Source organism: Mobula hypostoma, chromosome 11, assembly GCF_963921235.1.
Source record: "Mobula hypostoma chromosome 11, sMobHyp1.1, whole genome shotgun sequence".
Lineage (NCBI taxonomy): Eukaryota > Metazoa > Chordata > Chondrichthyes > Myliobatiformes > Myliobatidae > Mobula > Mobula hypostoma.
The window spans coordinates 87,091,091-87,106,588 of record NC_086107.1 but is presented as its reverse complement, the minus strand read 5'-3'; the positions used below and the strand labels follow the sequence as shown (position 1 = coordinate 87,106,588).

The 15,498-nt window shown below is 41.3% G+C and overlaps 1 protein-coding gene across 3 annotated transcripts in view; it reads right to left on the bottom strand.

Moving 5' to 3' along the window:
- The window catches only part of pla2g6 (phospholipase A2, group VI (cytosolic, calcium-independent)), a 139,877-nt gene that overhangs the window by 76,566 nt on the left and 47,813 nt on the right, over window positions 1-15,498 (bottom strand). For all 3 annotated transcript variants that reach the window (XM_063062429.1, XM_063062430.1, XM_063062431.1), the window contains exons 5-7: window positions 12,559-12,746; window positions 10,096-10,192; window positions 2,132-2,314 (exon numbers count right to left, since the gene is read on the bottom strand). In XM_063062429.1, coding sequence (XP_062918499.1) covers window positions 2,132-2,314; window positions 10,096-10,192; window positions 12,559-12,746 — 468 coding nt within the window. The remainder of the gene's footprint in view (window positions 1-2,131; window positions 2,315-10,095; window positions 10,193-12,558; window positions 12,747-15,498) is intronic.

Below are 15,498 nucleotides of genomic sequence, written 5' to 3'. Positions count from 1 at the left end.
TTTTATGCACTGAGTTGCTGCCACATGATTGGCTGATTAGATACTTCATTAACAAGCAGGTGTACGGGTGTACCTAATAAAGAGGCCACTGAGTGTATACTCCTGTTAATCTAATTTACTGTTCACTCAGGGCACATCGCACTCAACAAGCTGACAGATATTAAGTCAAGATGGTGGAACACTAGAATGTACTCAGTTTACCTCTGTTTCTATCTATCCATTGAACCATTTTAGAATACTAGAACAGAATTAGATAGTGACATATGGAAAATGGCTAAACTACATAACATCACACTTGGCCTCTATCTGAGTTTCCTGTAATCTAACACTAGGTTTAGTCAGTGGACAATATGTGACAGGCTGCAATCTGCTGCAGCTGTAGTCTGGGTTATCATGGAGAACCTGATGGTGAAGATCAACCACAGAAACAATAAAAACCACAAACAACTTCCGATAAATGAGGCTATTGTATGGAAGTAAGTGAAATAGCAAACACTGATTGTGGGTATGTTCAGCAACTGTTTATTCACAAGCAAGCAGCGAAACACTTTACTCGCATGTCTCGAACAAGCCCTCATCCAAGTCATCCCAACGATAGAAACTACAACACTAAGCACTGATCACAACACTTATTAAATCTGTCCAAGTTACACAAGATTGAACAAGTGATAAAGAACTACTGAATATGGTGTGCACTCGAAACACGAGCCCCTTCCCCTTTTAACTGTAACACATCTTCCACAGTTTCCCCAGCTCTGCCCACAGCTCACAGCCTAGAGTAGCTCAGGGTCAAGAGAAAGACTTTATATACCTGAAGACCGGAAACCAGTTGCAGATATCGTAGCACGTAACCTGTGTCCAGAAAACATTGCTGCAAGGCACAGGAGCTAACTAACGGGAAGGCGGATACATACTTCGAGTGGGCCCATCATTAACCAGCACGATAGGAACAACTTTCAGAACAATGTTCGGTCAGCAAGTGAGTTAATCTTCCGTATTACAGAGGCCAACACAGATGGGATTTGATCACCCGCATGGACATGAGCTAAAGGTGCTTAGGTGCTGTATGACTCTTATGACTACACTTAATACAGAAAATGTCCAATCAATAAAGATACGTTCTGAGAAGTCATTGAGGGGTAGGGATGGAGGGAGCATGGTAGCATGGTGGTTAGCACAAATGCTTTACAGCACCAGTGATCACCAATTGGAGTTCGATTCCCACCGCTGCCTGTAAGGAGTTTGTACGATCTCCCCATGACCGCATGGGTTTACTCCGGGTGCTGTAGTTTCCTCCCACATTCCAAACATGTACAGTGAGGGTTAATGAGCTTGGGCATCCTATTTTTGGTGCTGGAAGCACAGCGACACTTTTAGGCTGCCAGGCACAATTCTCATTGATTTCATTTGACAAAGATGACTTATTTCACTGTATGTTTCAATGTACTATATGTATAGTACATGTATTAGGAATTAGCCATGATTTGGTCAGGGCATGACATGCAACAAAGAACAACAGCATTCAACAATTATAAAGAATAAAAGTATGGATATGGAACAAAATGTGCAAAAGATACATAAATACCAGCATGTATTTACAATGTAAACAGCTTTATAAACAGTGATTTAAAGCGTCTACAGCGCAGTGGGGTGTTGGGGGTAATAGACAGAAGAGGGTCGGTGGGGGGTAACTAGAATGACTGATCAAATTGACAGCCTGGGATAAGAAACTTTTAAGGTAGCATTAAGTTTTTGTTTTAATAGCCCTATAGCACTTTCCAGAAGGCAGCATTTGGAAAAGGCAGTTTGTAGGGTGGATAATGTCTGCAATGTTTCTCCTGCCTGCTCCTTTGTCCTGAAGACATACAAGTCCTGTAATAATCATACACTGCAGTTAATGAGACCTTTTCTGCTGACGTGACGGTTCTTACGTTGTGAGAGGATCCTGCACTAAACCAGACAGTAATGGCTAATGTGAGGATGCTTTCTGTGGTGGCCTTGTAGAATTGTACCAGTATGCTCTGGGAAAGATGGAATTTTACAAGTTGCCACAATGGCTAAACAGAGTTGTTTATCATGCACAGTCCTGAAACTGATGGATTTTTCGGTATGATTTTAAAAAAACACTGACCTTCATGGCAAGATGAAGAGGTGTATTCCCATTTTCTCCCTTCACATTTGGATCAGCTCCATGCACCAACAGTGCCAAAGCACACTCAAAACGCTTACGCTTCACCATGATGTGCAGTGCCGTCTCTCCAGTTTTACTCAGGTAGTTCACGCTACATCCATGATTAATCAGCAGCCGGATCATCTGGAATTATTCCATCAACACAACATCATAATTCCACAACAAGATAATCTGTATGTACGGAGTGCCATTCAAAACCCCGCAACAATACAAAGAGCTTCACAACCAATAAAGCATCATTCAGGCATGACACACTTCTGTGATTATAATTCAAAGAAAAATTATATCAAAGTGTGTATAGTACCATGAGATTCATGTCCTTGCAGGCATTCACAGAGAAATGAATCAATCTGATGCGCCAGATGTATTTACACATATTAAGAATTAACTGTGGTGCATCAAGCAACAAAAAACATTCAACAATTATAAATAATAAAGAATTACATTAAAAAAAGAATTATAAATTAAGAAAAAAGCTTAGAGGTTAAAGGACAGATATGAAGTAAAATTGCATAAATAAATAAATACCAGCACGTATTTACAATGTAAACAACATTATAAAATGATTTAAAGTATTTATAGTGCTGTGTAGTGACGAAGTTAATAGATAGAGGGGTTGAGGGGGGATTGAATTAGAATGGTTGATTGGATAACTGCCTAGGGGAAGAAGCTAGAATACAGCGTCAAGATAAAGCTAATATATTGGCCCTGTGCAGGCTTTCATATTTGACTTAATATTTAGACATTATGAATTCCATGAGATAATCAGCTCTTAAGTGCTTCGTATTGTAATCAGCCAGAAGTGCTATAGTTTACGAAAGCCCAAATGGACATTTGATGCATAGGCTGGGTTGACCTCCATACTCTCTGTGAAATTGGCTTTGATTCCAAAACTAATCCAGAGTTGAAAAATTTGGATGAAATTCCTCTGAATTCAAGAGAAGATGGATTTTCTTCATTATGTAACTGCATTCTCAAGGAACAGTAATCCAAAGCTATGTGCTTTTATCTGTGGATAATTAATTAACACTTTAAAAATACCTACTCTGCTCTTTTCCCTCACCAGAACAAAATCAATGTCACATTTCATTAGACAAGAGCTGAGGCAAAGTTCGAAGTAAATTTATTATCAAAGTACATATACATCACCATGCACTACTCTGAGATTCACTTTCTTGTGGTCATTCACAGAAGAAGAAAGAAATAGAATATAATCATTGATAAACTTGTTGCAAGGATTACCCCTTAGTAATAATAATCAAATAGGCAGAGAGAGAATCTGTATTTACTGACAAGTACCTTTGTTGTCTCAACTAAAGAGCACGTGAATTTACACAACCGAATACCTGTGTATACACCTACTAAGTTTCCCTGACCCTTCATAAAGAATAGAAAAGGTAATAACTAGGAAAGGAGTCTATGCTCCGATGTGGGGTCCTCCATGTCCGTGATGGTTAGTCTTTGGAGATTTGTCACTGCCTCACTTTTATACATTTTCCTTATTTTATACATTTTCCTTACCACCAATGTTCCCTCTAATTTGTAATGACCAGTGCATGTAAAAATCTTGTGCTGTGCAATATTTTGCCCAGTGACAATATGTGTGCACTGAATAATTTCTTCAATTAAAAACAGTATAAATAAGCCAGAAATAAAGTCTACAGACAAATCATTTCAAACTGAACACCATCCGCATCAGAAACCGGAAAAGGAAATGCAATTGTGTATATACTTAACATGCAAACAAGGTAGAGGGTGACAACCTTTAAATTCCTTTGTGTGCTAGTAGCAAAAGATGTGCTTGTGCGCACACCTTAGAAGGAACATTGCTTAACTAGTTGAAATGTTGCATTTCAATCTCATTGGCTCAAGGTCACCTAACTGACTTGTATCACCTTCTTATGGGCTCTGGACCAAGCCAGCATACATCTATTGCCCTCTTCCGCAAGTGACAACTGGTAATTTATGGCTCTTCGTACAAAATCAGTTACCAAACCAGTAACCAGCTTGAATCATCCAGGGCAGACAGAGACCCAATCATTCATAAATCTGAATGTTATATCATACCATAAAATACCTCACTAATAACATCTTATTTGAAAATAGTCTCTAATCCAGGGTATTACCTGGAGCATCATTGTGTCTACTTCAAAACACTGATTCCGCTGAGCAAAACCAGTTCACAAAATAGAGGATACAAAGCAACTTCTCAAAATGACAGCCTCCATTCCGTCGACCACATGGCAAGAATAAAGACAATTGGTTTGTCTACTTTCACAGTCCTTGATTCATTCAAATTCACTGATTTGCAGACCGTAGTTTTTTTCTGGCCAACAAACCACACGTGAAGACTGAAAAAAACAATGTACCAAAGAAGACCAATGGCAAAATACAAAATAATATCAACAATAAACAAGTAAATAATACTGAGAACAAGAATTGTAGAGTCCTTAAAAGTGAGTTTGTAGGTTGTGGAATCAGTTCAGTGTTCAGGTGAGTGAAGTTATGAGCACTGGTTCAGGAGCCTGATGGTTGAAAGGTAATAACTGTTCCTGAACCTAGTGATCTGGGACCAAAAGCTCCTGTACCTCCTGTCTGATGGCAGCAGCAAGAGAAGAGCATGACCTGAGTGGTGGTGGGGGGGGGGGGGGGGGTGTCCTTGATGTTGAATGCCATCCAAGAATAGGCTATTCAATTCTTTGTGTCTCCTCCACCATTCAATAAGATCAGGAATGATCTTTTACCTCAATTTCCCACGGTCCTCGATTCCTTCAGATCGCTTGAACAGATTGTGTCTGCATGTCCAACTATCTTGAGTACAAACCTACAAATACTCATGACTGCAGGTGAAGAAATTTCTTCTCATCTCCACTGCAATAGGCGGAACCCTTATTTTTCTTGTTCTAGACAATCCAACTGGGGCATATGTAGGGATACCAGCATTATCGCTACATGTCAAGCTCGATAATAATCTTGTGTCTTACCGTCTCCTATTTTTCTACCTTCAGAATAACAAAGCGCCAGTCTGTTTAATCTTGCATTGTTGGACTTGCCTGCCAAGATATCTTCAAAAGGTGGTGCCTCAAGAAGGCAGCATCTACCATTAAGCAGCCTCACTATCTGGAACATGCTTCTTCACATTATTACCATCAGAGCCAGCTACAGAAGCCTGAAAACTCATCCTGTTGACTGCAATTTTGCAGTATCATCAGTCTCACTACACACTGCCTCTGTTTGTAAACCAACTATCTCATCCTCAGCCCTATCACTTTGGTTTCCAGCCCCCTGCCAAATTAGTTTAAACCCTCACAGACTGCAGTCAACAGGATGAGTTGCAATGTAAAAGGAGGACAAAATCGGAAAGGGTGAATACAAGGTGTCATATCTGAATGTGCGAAATAAGGTAGGTGAACTTGTAGCACAGTAACAGATTGGCATGTATGACATTGTGGGCATCATTAAATTGTGGCTGAAAGAGGATTATAGCTGGGAGCTTAATGTCCAAGGATAGACATTGTTTCAAAAGGACACAGGTAGGCAGAGGGAGTTGTGTGGCTCTATGAAATCAAATCATTAGAAAGAGGTGACATAGGGTCAGAAGGTGTTGAATTGTTGTGGGTAGAGCTAAGAAATTGCAAGGGAAGGGTAAAAAGACCCTGATCAGAGTTATGTACAGACCCCAAACAGCAGTAAGGATGTGGTCTGCAAATTACAATGGGAAATAGAAAATGCATACTAAAAGGGCAATGTTGCAATTGCCATGGGGGATTTCAATATGCAGATAGATTGGGAAAATCAGGTTGGTGCTGGGGAACTTCTAGAATTCCCCAGCATTCTAGAAATGAGCTTATGAGATGGCTTTTTAGAGCAGCTCATGGTTGAGCCCACTAGGGGATCAGCTATTCTGGTATAGGTGTTGTGCAAAGAATCAGAATTGATTAGAGAGCTTAAGATAAAGAAACCCTTTGGGACAAGTGATTATAATATGATAGAATCCATCTGCAATTTGAGAAGGAGAAGCTAAAGTCAGATAAATCAGTACTGCAGTGGAGTAAAGGGAATTACAGAGCAGAGAGAGAGGAGATGTCTAAAATTGATTGGAAAAGAACACTGGCAGGGATGAGAGTAGAGCAACAATGGTTGAAATCTCTGGAAGCTATGAGAAGGCATAAGATCTATACATCCCAAAGTGGAAGAACCAAGGCTGACAAGAGAAGCCAACATGAAAGCTAAAGAGAGACAGATAATAGTGGGAAGTTAAAGGGTTGGGAAGCTTTTACAAACCAACAGAAGGCAACTAAAAAAGTCATTAGGAAGGAAAAGATGGAATACGAAGGTAAGATAGCCAGAATATTAAAGAGGATACCTAAAGTGTCTTCAGATGTAAAAGTGTAAAAATGAGGTGAGATTGGATATCGGACCACTGGAAAATGATGCTGGAGAGGTAGTAAATGGGGATGAACTGAATAAGTATTTTGCATCAGTCTTCACTGTAGCAGTATGTCAGAAGTTCGAGAGTGTCAGGGAGCAGAAGTGTGTGAAGTTGCCATTAAATGGGAGAAGGTTCTTGGGAAACTAAAAGGTCTTAAGGTAGATAAGTCACCTGGATGAGATGGTGCACACCCCAGGGCTCTGAAAGAGGTGGCTAAAGAGACTGTGAAGGTAGTAGTAATGATCAATTGATTCTGGCATGGCTCTGAAGAATGGAAAATTGTAAATGTCACTTCACTCTTTAAGTAAATAAATTATAGGCCAGTTAGTCTGACCTCAGTGGAATGGGAAGAAGTTGGAGTCTATTATTAAGGAAGTGGTTTCAGGGTACTTGGAGGCACATGATAAAATAGGCTGTAGTCAGCACGGTTTCCTTAAGGGAAATTCATGCCTGATATATCTGTTAGAATTCTTTGAAGCAGGATAGACAAAAGAGAATTGGTGAATGTTGTTTACTTGAATTTTCAGAAGGACTTTGACAAGATGCCACTTATGAGGCTGCTTAACAAGTTAACAGCCCATGGTATTACAGGAACGACACTAGCTTGCATAAAGCAGAGGCTCATTACCAGAATGCAAAGTGTGGGAATAAAGGGAATCCTTCCTGGTTGGCTGCTGGTGACTAGTGGTGTTCCACAGGGTCTGTGTTGGGACTGCTTCTGTTTACATTATATGTCGATGACTTGGATGATGGAATTCCGGATCTCCCCCTCCCCCTCCCACTTTCAAATCTCTTACTAGCTCTTCTTTCCGTTGGTCCTGACGAAGGGTCTCGGCCCGAAATGTCGACTGTACCGCTTCCTAGAGATGCTGCCTGGCCTGCTGCGTTCACCAGCAACTTTGATGTGTGTTGCTTGAAATTCCAGCATCTGCAGGTTTCCTCATGTTTGGATGATGGAATTAATGGCTTTGTGGGAAAGTTTGCAGTTGATATGAAGATTAGGTGTAGGGACAGGTAGTTTTGAAGAAGTAAAGAGGCTATAGAAGAATTTAGATAAATTAGGAGAATGGGTAAGGAAATGGCAGATAGAATACAGTGTCGGGAAGTGTATGGGCATGCACTTTGGTAGAAGAAATGAAAGGGTTGACTATTTTCTAAATGGAGAGAAAATACAAAATTCTGAGATGCAGAGGGACTTGGGGGCTCTTGTGCAGGATTCCCTAAAAGTTAATTTGCAGGTTGAGCCAGTGGTGAGGAAGGCAAATGCGACATTATCATTCATTTCAAGAGGACTAGAATATGGTGAGTAGTTTTGGACCACTTATCTATAAAAGGATGAATTGACATTGGAAAGAATTTAAAGGAGGTTCAAGGAAATGAATCTGGGATTGAAAGGCTTGTCACATGAAGAACGTTTGATGGCTCTGGGCCTGTACTCATTGGAATTCATAAAAATAAGGAGTGGCCTCATTGAAACTTATTGAATGTTGAAAGTCCACAATAGAGTGGATGTGGAAGGGATGTTTCCTATGGTGGGAGAGTCTAAGACCAGAGGATACAGCCCCAGAATAGAGGGGCATCCTTTTAGAATGGAGATGAGGAGAAATTTCTTTTGCCAGCGAGTGGTGAATCTGTGGAATTTCTAACACAGGCAGCTGTAGAAGCAAAGTTATTGGGTATATTAAGACAGAGGTTGATAGATTCTTGATCAGTCAGGACATGAAGGGATACAGGGAGAAGGCTGAGAGGAGAAATGGATCAGCCGTGATGAAATGGCAGAGCACACTCAACAGGCCAAATGGGACAAATTCTGCTCCTATATCTTATGGTCTTTCCATTAACTCAGGTCCTTCAAATTCGGCAACATTTTTTCTAAACTCTTTCAACCATATTTACATCTTTCCTGTACGTAGGTGACCAAAACTCCACACAATTCTCCAAATGAGACCTCACCAATGTCATATACAATTTCAACGTAACATCCCATCTCCTGCACTTTGATTTATGAAAGTCAATGCGCCAGAAGCTTTCTTTACAACCCTATCAAACTGTGACACCACTTTCAATGAATTATGTACCTTTGTTCTACCATATTCCTCAGTGCTCTACCGTTCACTGTGTAAGACCTACACTGGTTGGTCCTACTGAAGTGCAACACCTCGCACTTGTCTGCATTAAATTCCATCTGCCATCTTTCAGCCCATTTTCCCGGGTGGTCCAGTTCCCACTACAAGCCATGATGGTCTTCGCTGATGCTAACTACAAACCCAGTCTTGGTGTCATCCACAAATTTGCTGATCCAATTAACCACGTTATCATCCAGATCGTTGTTAACGATGACAAACAACAATGGACCCAGTACTGATACCTGCGGCACTCCACTATTCATAAGTATGTATCTTATCACAAGAAGTGATGAGGCCTCTGATACAAGCTGGTGCGCTGCAAAATCGACGCACTTGGAGTTGGAGCCGCGCTGGTTGGAGTGAACGATTTGGAGAGAAGACGGGACAGAGGAGTTCCGATATCTGTGCAACTAACCAGGGTACAAGGGTGGAACGCTCTAAGCACCGAGCTGAATTGGAGAGGTCGAGAACGGCTTCTTCAGCAGCAAGATCCAGGTCCACAGTGAATCGCTGGGTGGCGTGTTCAAGGCCTGGAGAGATAAGCCGTGGCGAGGCCCGTATCCTAATGAGAGGTACATTCCAATGTTTGGACAATCTAAATGCCAGCCCACATAGACAGGGTGTCAAGAGTCGGGCAAGGTTAGATTGCTCTGGGCGCTGAGCTGATTTGGAGAAGTCAGGAACAGCTCCTTTGACAGTGAAATTTAGGCCTGCAGTGATTCACCAGTGGCGGAGCCAGGTCCTAGTGTGAGGTTCGGACAATTTACATATCAGTCCAGGTAGCCAGAGGGATTCTCTCTCTGTGATGCTATGGCTATGACACTGCCCCCAGCTACTGTGCTTTGTGTCTGCGAACTATGTGGCAATTTGCCCTGCTAATATGACGAACTGAATACCGAGGCTTTGGGCCTACTCTGGGGATTAGGACCTAAGGACTCAGTTTGATTCAAAATGCTGTTGTGGTTGCTCACTTTGATTGTTTATATGATTTGTTCTGTGTTTTTTGTTCTCTTTCTTCGCACTGGGGAGGTTGGTCTTTTTTTTTTAATTGGGTTCTTTCAAGTCCTTGCTTTGTGACTGTCTATAAGCAAACAAATTTTAATGTTGTATAATTTATACCTTTTTGATAATAAATGAACTTTGAAATTTTGAAGAAAAAACAGCATGGAGCATACAAAAACATTTCAGTACCCAATTAAATGAAAAAATTTAAGATGAAAACCATGCAAATTGATAGGTCAGTCGAAGCAAGAACGTATTGTAGTACCACTGCATTTTTTCAGGCATTAACTCCTCAGGAAATGAAACAGGTGAGGTGATAGTAAGATGGTTAAAGGAAAATCAACCTCTGCTTTCTTGGCCCAGTGAAGAGGTGTCCCACCATAATGAGGGTCTTCACTACGGATCTGGTTTGGGTCCCTCTCAAGAATAGCCTCAGCACATCTAGGAAGTAACAAAAGAAGAAAGGTTACACATGGGTGCACAGGAGAATTACAGGGTAACTGTCTTGACTAGAGAGCGTGTCTTATGAAGATAGGTTGAGCAAGCTAGGACATTTCTCTTTAAGCTAGGAAAACATAAGATAAGAGGCATAGATGGAGTGGATAGCTGAAGACTTTTTCCTGGGGCAGAAATGGCTAATACAAGGGGGCACAATTTTAAGGTGACTAGGAAGGGGTAGCACCTCTGGTGAAGGGGCTTGTCATGTCCAATCCAGGGCAATTCATTCACTTCTGATTCACCCTGGAATCTCAGTTCTCACCTGTGACTCCAAGTAGCTGTGTGCCTGTGATAGCAGCCACACCCCAGTACACCACTTCGACAAGTGGGCTAAACCAGGTGAGAGTAGCCGGTGGCCTCATACCTCTGTGAGATAGGGACATATGAAAGTCATCTCTGGTGGACTGGGTGGATGAGATCTACAGTGAGATCCAACAGCCAGGAAGGTGGTGCTGCAACATTCCATGGAGATCAAAGGGCATGACAAGGCAGAGAAGACATCATGGTCATCCTCTGTAACCAAGGAAGACAGCAGTTTGTGACGCTTGTTCGTATGAGTGGACCCAGACTTCTGAGGTTGAGAATGTGGATCTGCCCCAGTGCAACAGCTCTTCTACTTTAAAAACTCTCCCACACAGGTTTCCCGTCATTGTTGGACACGATGGAGAACCATCAAAGGTGGGTGCATGGAACACCTGCCAGAGGTGGTTATAGAGGCAGATACACTAGTGGCACTTAAGACACTCTTAGATAGGCAAATTGATGATAGAAAAATGGAGGGTTATGTAAAGGGAAGGATTGGATGGATATGACCAAACACCCTGTACTGTGCAATAATGTTCTATGTTTTATGTTGTTTTTGTCCATATTAGATTACAGCTGAAGTGGTGAAAAATTGTTGACAGAAAATTTTGTGAAAGTTCGAAGGACCTTAATTCTGCACATTGTGGAAAATGAGACAGAATTGCTGTTTCCCCAACTTCAACAATGTAATTACATTGACACTCTTCAGTGACTATGGTCAAATGATGATTATTATGCCTGGTTGTCCATCAGAACTTCAACATAAAGTCCAATCATACACTCAGTGGCGACTTTATTGAGTACACCTGCCTGTTAATGCAAATATCTAATCAGCCAATCATGTGGCAGCAAAAAGATACATAAAAGCGTGCAGACATGGTCAAGAGATTCAGTTGTTGTCAGACCAAACATCAGAATAGGAAAGTAATGTGGTCTAAGTGACTTTGAGCATGGAATGATTGTTGGTGCCAGACAGGGTAGTTTAAGTGTCTCAGAATCTGCTGATCTCCTGGGATTTTCACACACACCAGTCTCTAGTGTATACAGAGGATGGTGCGAAAAACAAAAAAACATCCAGTGAGTGGCAGTTCTGCGGCCGAAAACGCCTGGTTAATGAGAGAGGTCAGAGGAGAAAGGCCAGACTGGTTCAACCTGACAGGAAGACAACACTAACTCAAATAACCACACATTACAACAGAGGTGTGCAGAAGAGCAGCTCTAAACACATAACATATCAAGCCTTAAAGTGGATAAGCTACACCAGCGAAGACCATGAACATACTTTTAGTGGCCACTTTCCTAGATACACACTCATATCTAATAAAGTGACCATTGAGTGTATATGTGCATTGGAGGTGAGCAAGGTCCAGCTTGTTTACAATGAGCTCCAAGGTTCAATAGCAATAGTAACAAACAGCTCTTCAAAGAGAAACATAACCAACTGTATCATAATGTATGGTTAACATATCGCTTTACAGTGCCAGCAACCCGGGTTCGATTGCCATCGGAGTTTGTACGTTCTGCAATTGATCACATTCCAAGGACGTACGGGTGAGGGTTTGTAAGTCGTGGGCATGCTCTGTTGGCACCAGAAGCATGGTGACACTTCTTAATTTACATAGAGAAACAAAACTGCAACGGGCCCTTCCAGCCCATGAACCCACGCCGGCAAATTACACCCAACTAACCTGCCAGCCCATAAATCTATGGAATGTGGGAGGAAACTGGAAACCCACGTGGATCATGGGGAGAATGTAAAGACTCACAGAAAGCGGTGGGAATTGAACAAAGGTAGTTGATGCAGGAACAGCATTAAGCTAACCACTATGTTACCACGCTGCCCCACCTTGCGAGCTGCCCCCCCCAGCACATCTTGGACTATGTAGGCCCTCAAGGTGAAACGTGACCAACAATTGAATTCTGAATATATTGTCAGAGACAGAACAGCACATGGAGTCAGAGAACAATACAACACGAACACAGACCCTTCATGATAGAATCCTTACCCAATCTGAATGAACTTCATGGATGTATGGATTGGATAACCATGCGATCCAACAATGTTACAGCTAGCTTGGCACTGGAGTAAGGACTTGGCTACATCAGCTTTGCCCAGTCGACAAGCGATATGAAGTGGCGTTTCGCCGCTGTTGCTCAAGTGATTCACTCCAATAGAACGCTGTTTACTTAACAACTGTAAATTAAAAACAGACAGGAAAAGAAGTGTAAAAAAAATTAGGGCTTTCTTGTAATGATTTAGTAGGTGACTATGGGAAACATCATGGCCAATGAACCACTTTACACCTGGGCTGACGTCCAGTCCAAATATACCTAATAGCGTGCAAGCTAAAGAAGGCTTAACCAAAGGTGGCACTAAAAGCCTCAAGCATGTTTCCAATGGGCATCAGTACACTGAACTAACAGTCCACAATCCAACAGCGTGAACTAGTGAGAGACTTGGCAAAATCCATAGAATCACTTTCAACTTAGGAAATGCTGGCAATTTAAAGAGAAACACATGGACCTTGTTAAAATGACCATAATTATTTCAAGTCAATATTATTAATTTCAGAAACCCATTTCAGTGTATCAGAGCACGAAATGCAGGAACATTTTTGATAATGGGTGTGCGCGTTTCAGTTGACCAACATCAGAAATAGGATCAGAAAAAGGCTATTTGGCCTCTCTTAAACGTTGTCATCCATTAAGATCATAAAGCTGACTTTTTACTTCATGCCACTTTCAAGCACTAACTCACCTTTCCTGATTTCTTTAATAACTAAAAATCTATCCATTTTAGTCATGAATATTCTCAGGCACAGCTGTGGCAAGGCAGGTATTAAGATAAATCCATGCAAGGATAGTTTATAGACTGTGCAGTTAACTTAGGTAAGAAAGGACTTTAAAGAGCATAGCTCCCCTTTGCACTCTCTCTCTCTCTCTCCACTTCTTACGATTGTTGTTTCCCGTCAGTCCCATGGAGATACGTTTACCGTATTAAGTGATATATCTATGTATTTTCTATACTTTTGTGGATGTGCTTTTTTATTTGAACTCAAGATACTCCTTTAGCAGAGAAACACGCACAAAATGCTGGAGGAATTCAGCAGGTCAGGCATCACCTATGGAAAGATAGATTGCATTTTGGGCCAAGACCCTTCATCAGGAAAGGAAAGGGGAAAGAAGTCAGAATAAGGAGGAGGGGGGAGGAGAAGGAGTACAAGCTAGAAGGTTATAGGTGAAGCCAGGTGGGTGGTTGGCGGAGGGAGAATGAAGTGAGCCGGGAGGTGATAGGTGGAGCTATTGTCAACTGTTGCCATGCTTCCAGCGCGAACAAAGAATGCCCACAACTTACTAACCCTTATATCTTTGGAAAATGGGAGGAAATTAGACTACCTTGAGGAAATCCACACACTCACAGAAAGAATATGCAAACTCCTTACAGACAGTGGCAGGAATTGAATTCTAATCGTTGGTGCTATAAAGTGTTACATAACCCTTCTGCCCTTTATCCGGAATACACACCTCTTATCCGGAAGCTGTACTCTAGTTCCATGCTGTCCTCACAACATCTACCATTAATCTCTCTCAGATTTTAAATGCTCGACCATCACCTCTTGCACTTCTTAATCTCCATCAGATATCGGCCAATGCAACAATATCACTGCACAGATGATGACCCTCTCAATCCGGAAGACATTTCCCAGCCTAATTCTCATTTTCTGCTAATGTTCTAACTCCAATTTAAATAAAGAGGGACAAGAGATTGCAGATACTGGAATCTGGAGCAACACTCAAGAGCTGGAGGAATTCAGCACCTATTGAAGGAAATGGACAGTTAACGTTTATGGTAAGGTTCTCGACCCAAAGCATTGGCTACCAATCCCTCCATAGATGTTATCTGTAACACTGAGTTCTTTAAACTTTTTGAGTGTTTCTCTTTAATTAGTCTTGCTAATCTTAGAAGGTGGAACTCATTATAGGAAGGATGTGGAAGCTTAGGTTTATCAGAATACTGCCTGGATTAGAGAGCATGTTTTATGAGGATAGGATGCGCAAGCTAGGGCTTTTCTCTTTAGAGTGAAGGAGGATGAGAGGCGACTTGACCTAGGTGTACAAGATGATAAAAAGCATAGATCGAACAAATAGCCAAATACTTTTTCCCAGGGCCGAAATGGCTAATACGGAGGTGGGGGGGGGGGGCATAATTTTAAGGTGTTGGAGGAAAGTATAGAGGAAATATCAAGTGTAAGTTTTTTTTAAAAAACACAGAGCGGTGGGTAGGGTAATGGTAAATACTCTGCCAAGTGCGGTAGTAGAGCCAGATACATTAGGGACATTAAGAAACTCTTAGATAGACAGATGGATGATAGGAAAATGGACAGCTATGTATGAGGGAAGGGTTAGATTGATCTTAGAGTAGGTTAAGCTGAGCACAACATTATGGGCCAAAGGGTCTGTAATGTTCTATAGTGTTCTATGATCTAAACAAACAGAAGAAGTTCTGTCCAGATTATCTTTCTCTCCATCTTGGGTATGGAATTTCACGTGCACATTCCATGTACAGTTTCACCGTTAGACCATTCCAAAAAAAAAGAAAGAGAATGGAGAGGCTGAGCTAACAGGTCAGTTCAATAGAGAACAGAACTATTGTCACCAAAATACCTCAGTTGATATTAATGTTATTTTTCAGTATAGTTGCACCAAATGAAAAGCAACCATATTGAAACAATGAGAGAAGAAAAATACTTTTAGTTACAAAATTCTACAACAATGCTATTGGGATGAATAAGTACTTATCATGTCCTCCAACCTGCCAAAGCTGTTATAGTATTTCATAAACACAAGAAATTTTGTAGATATTGAAAATCCAGAGTAACACACACAAAACGTTGGAGGAACTCAGCATGTCAACAGGCATCTATGGAGAGAGATAAATAGTCAAC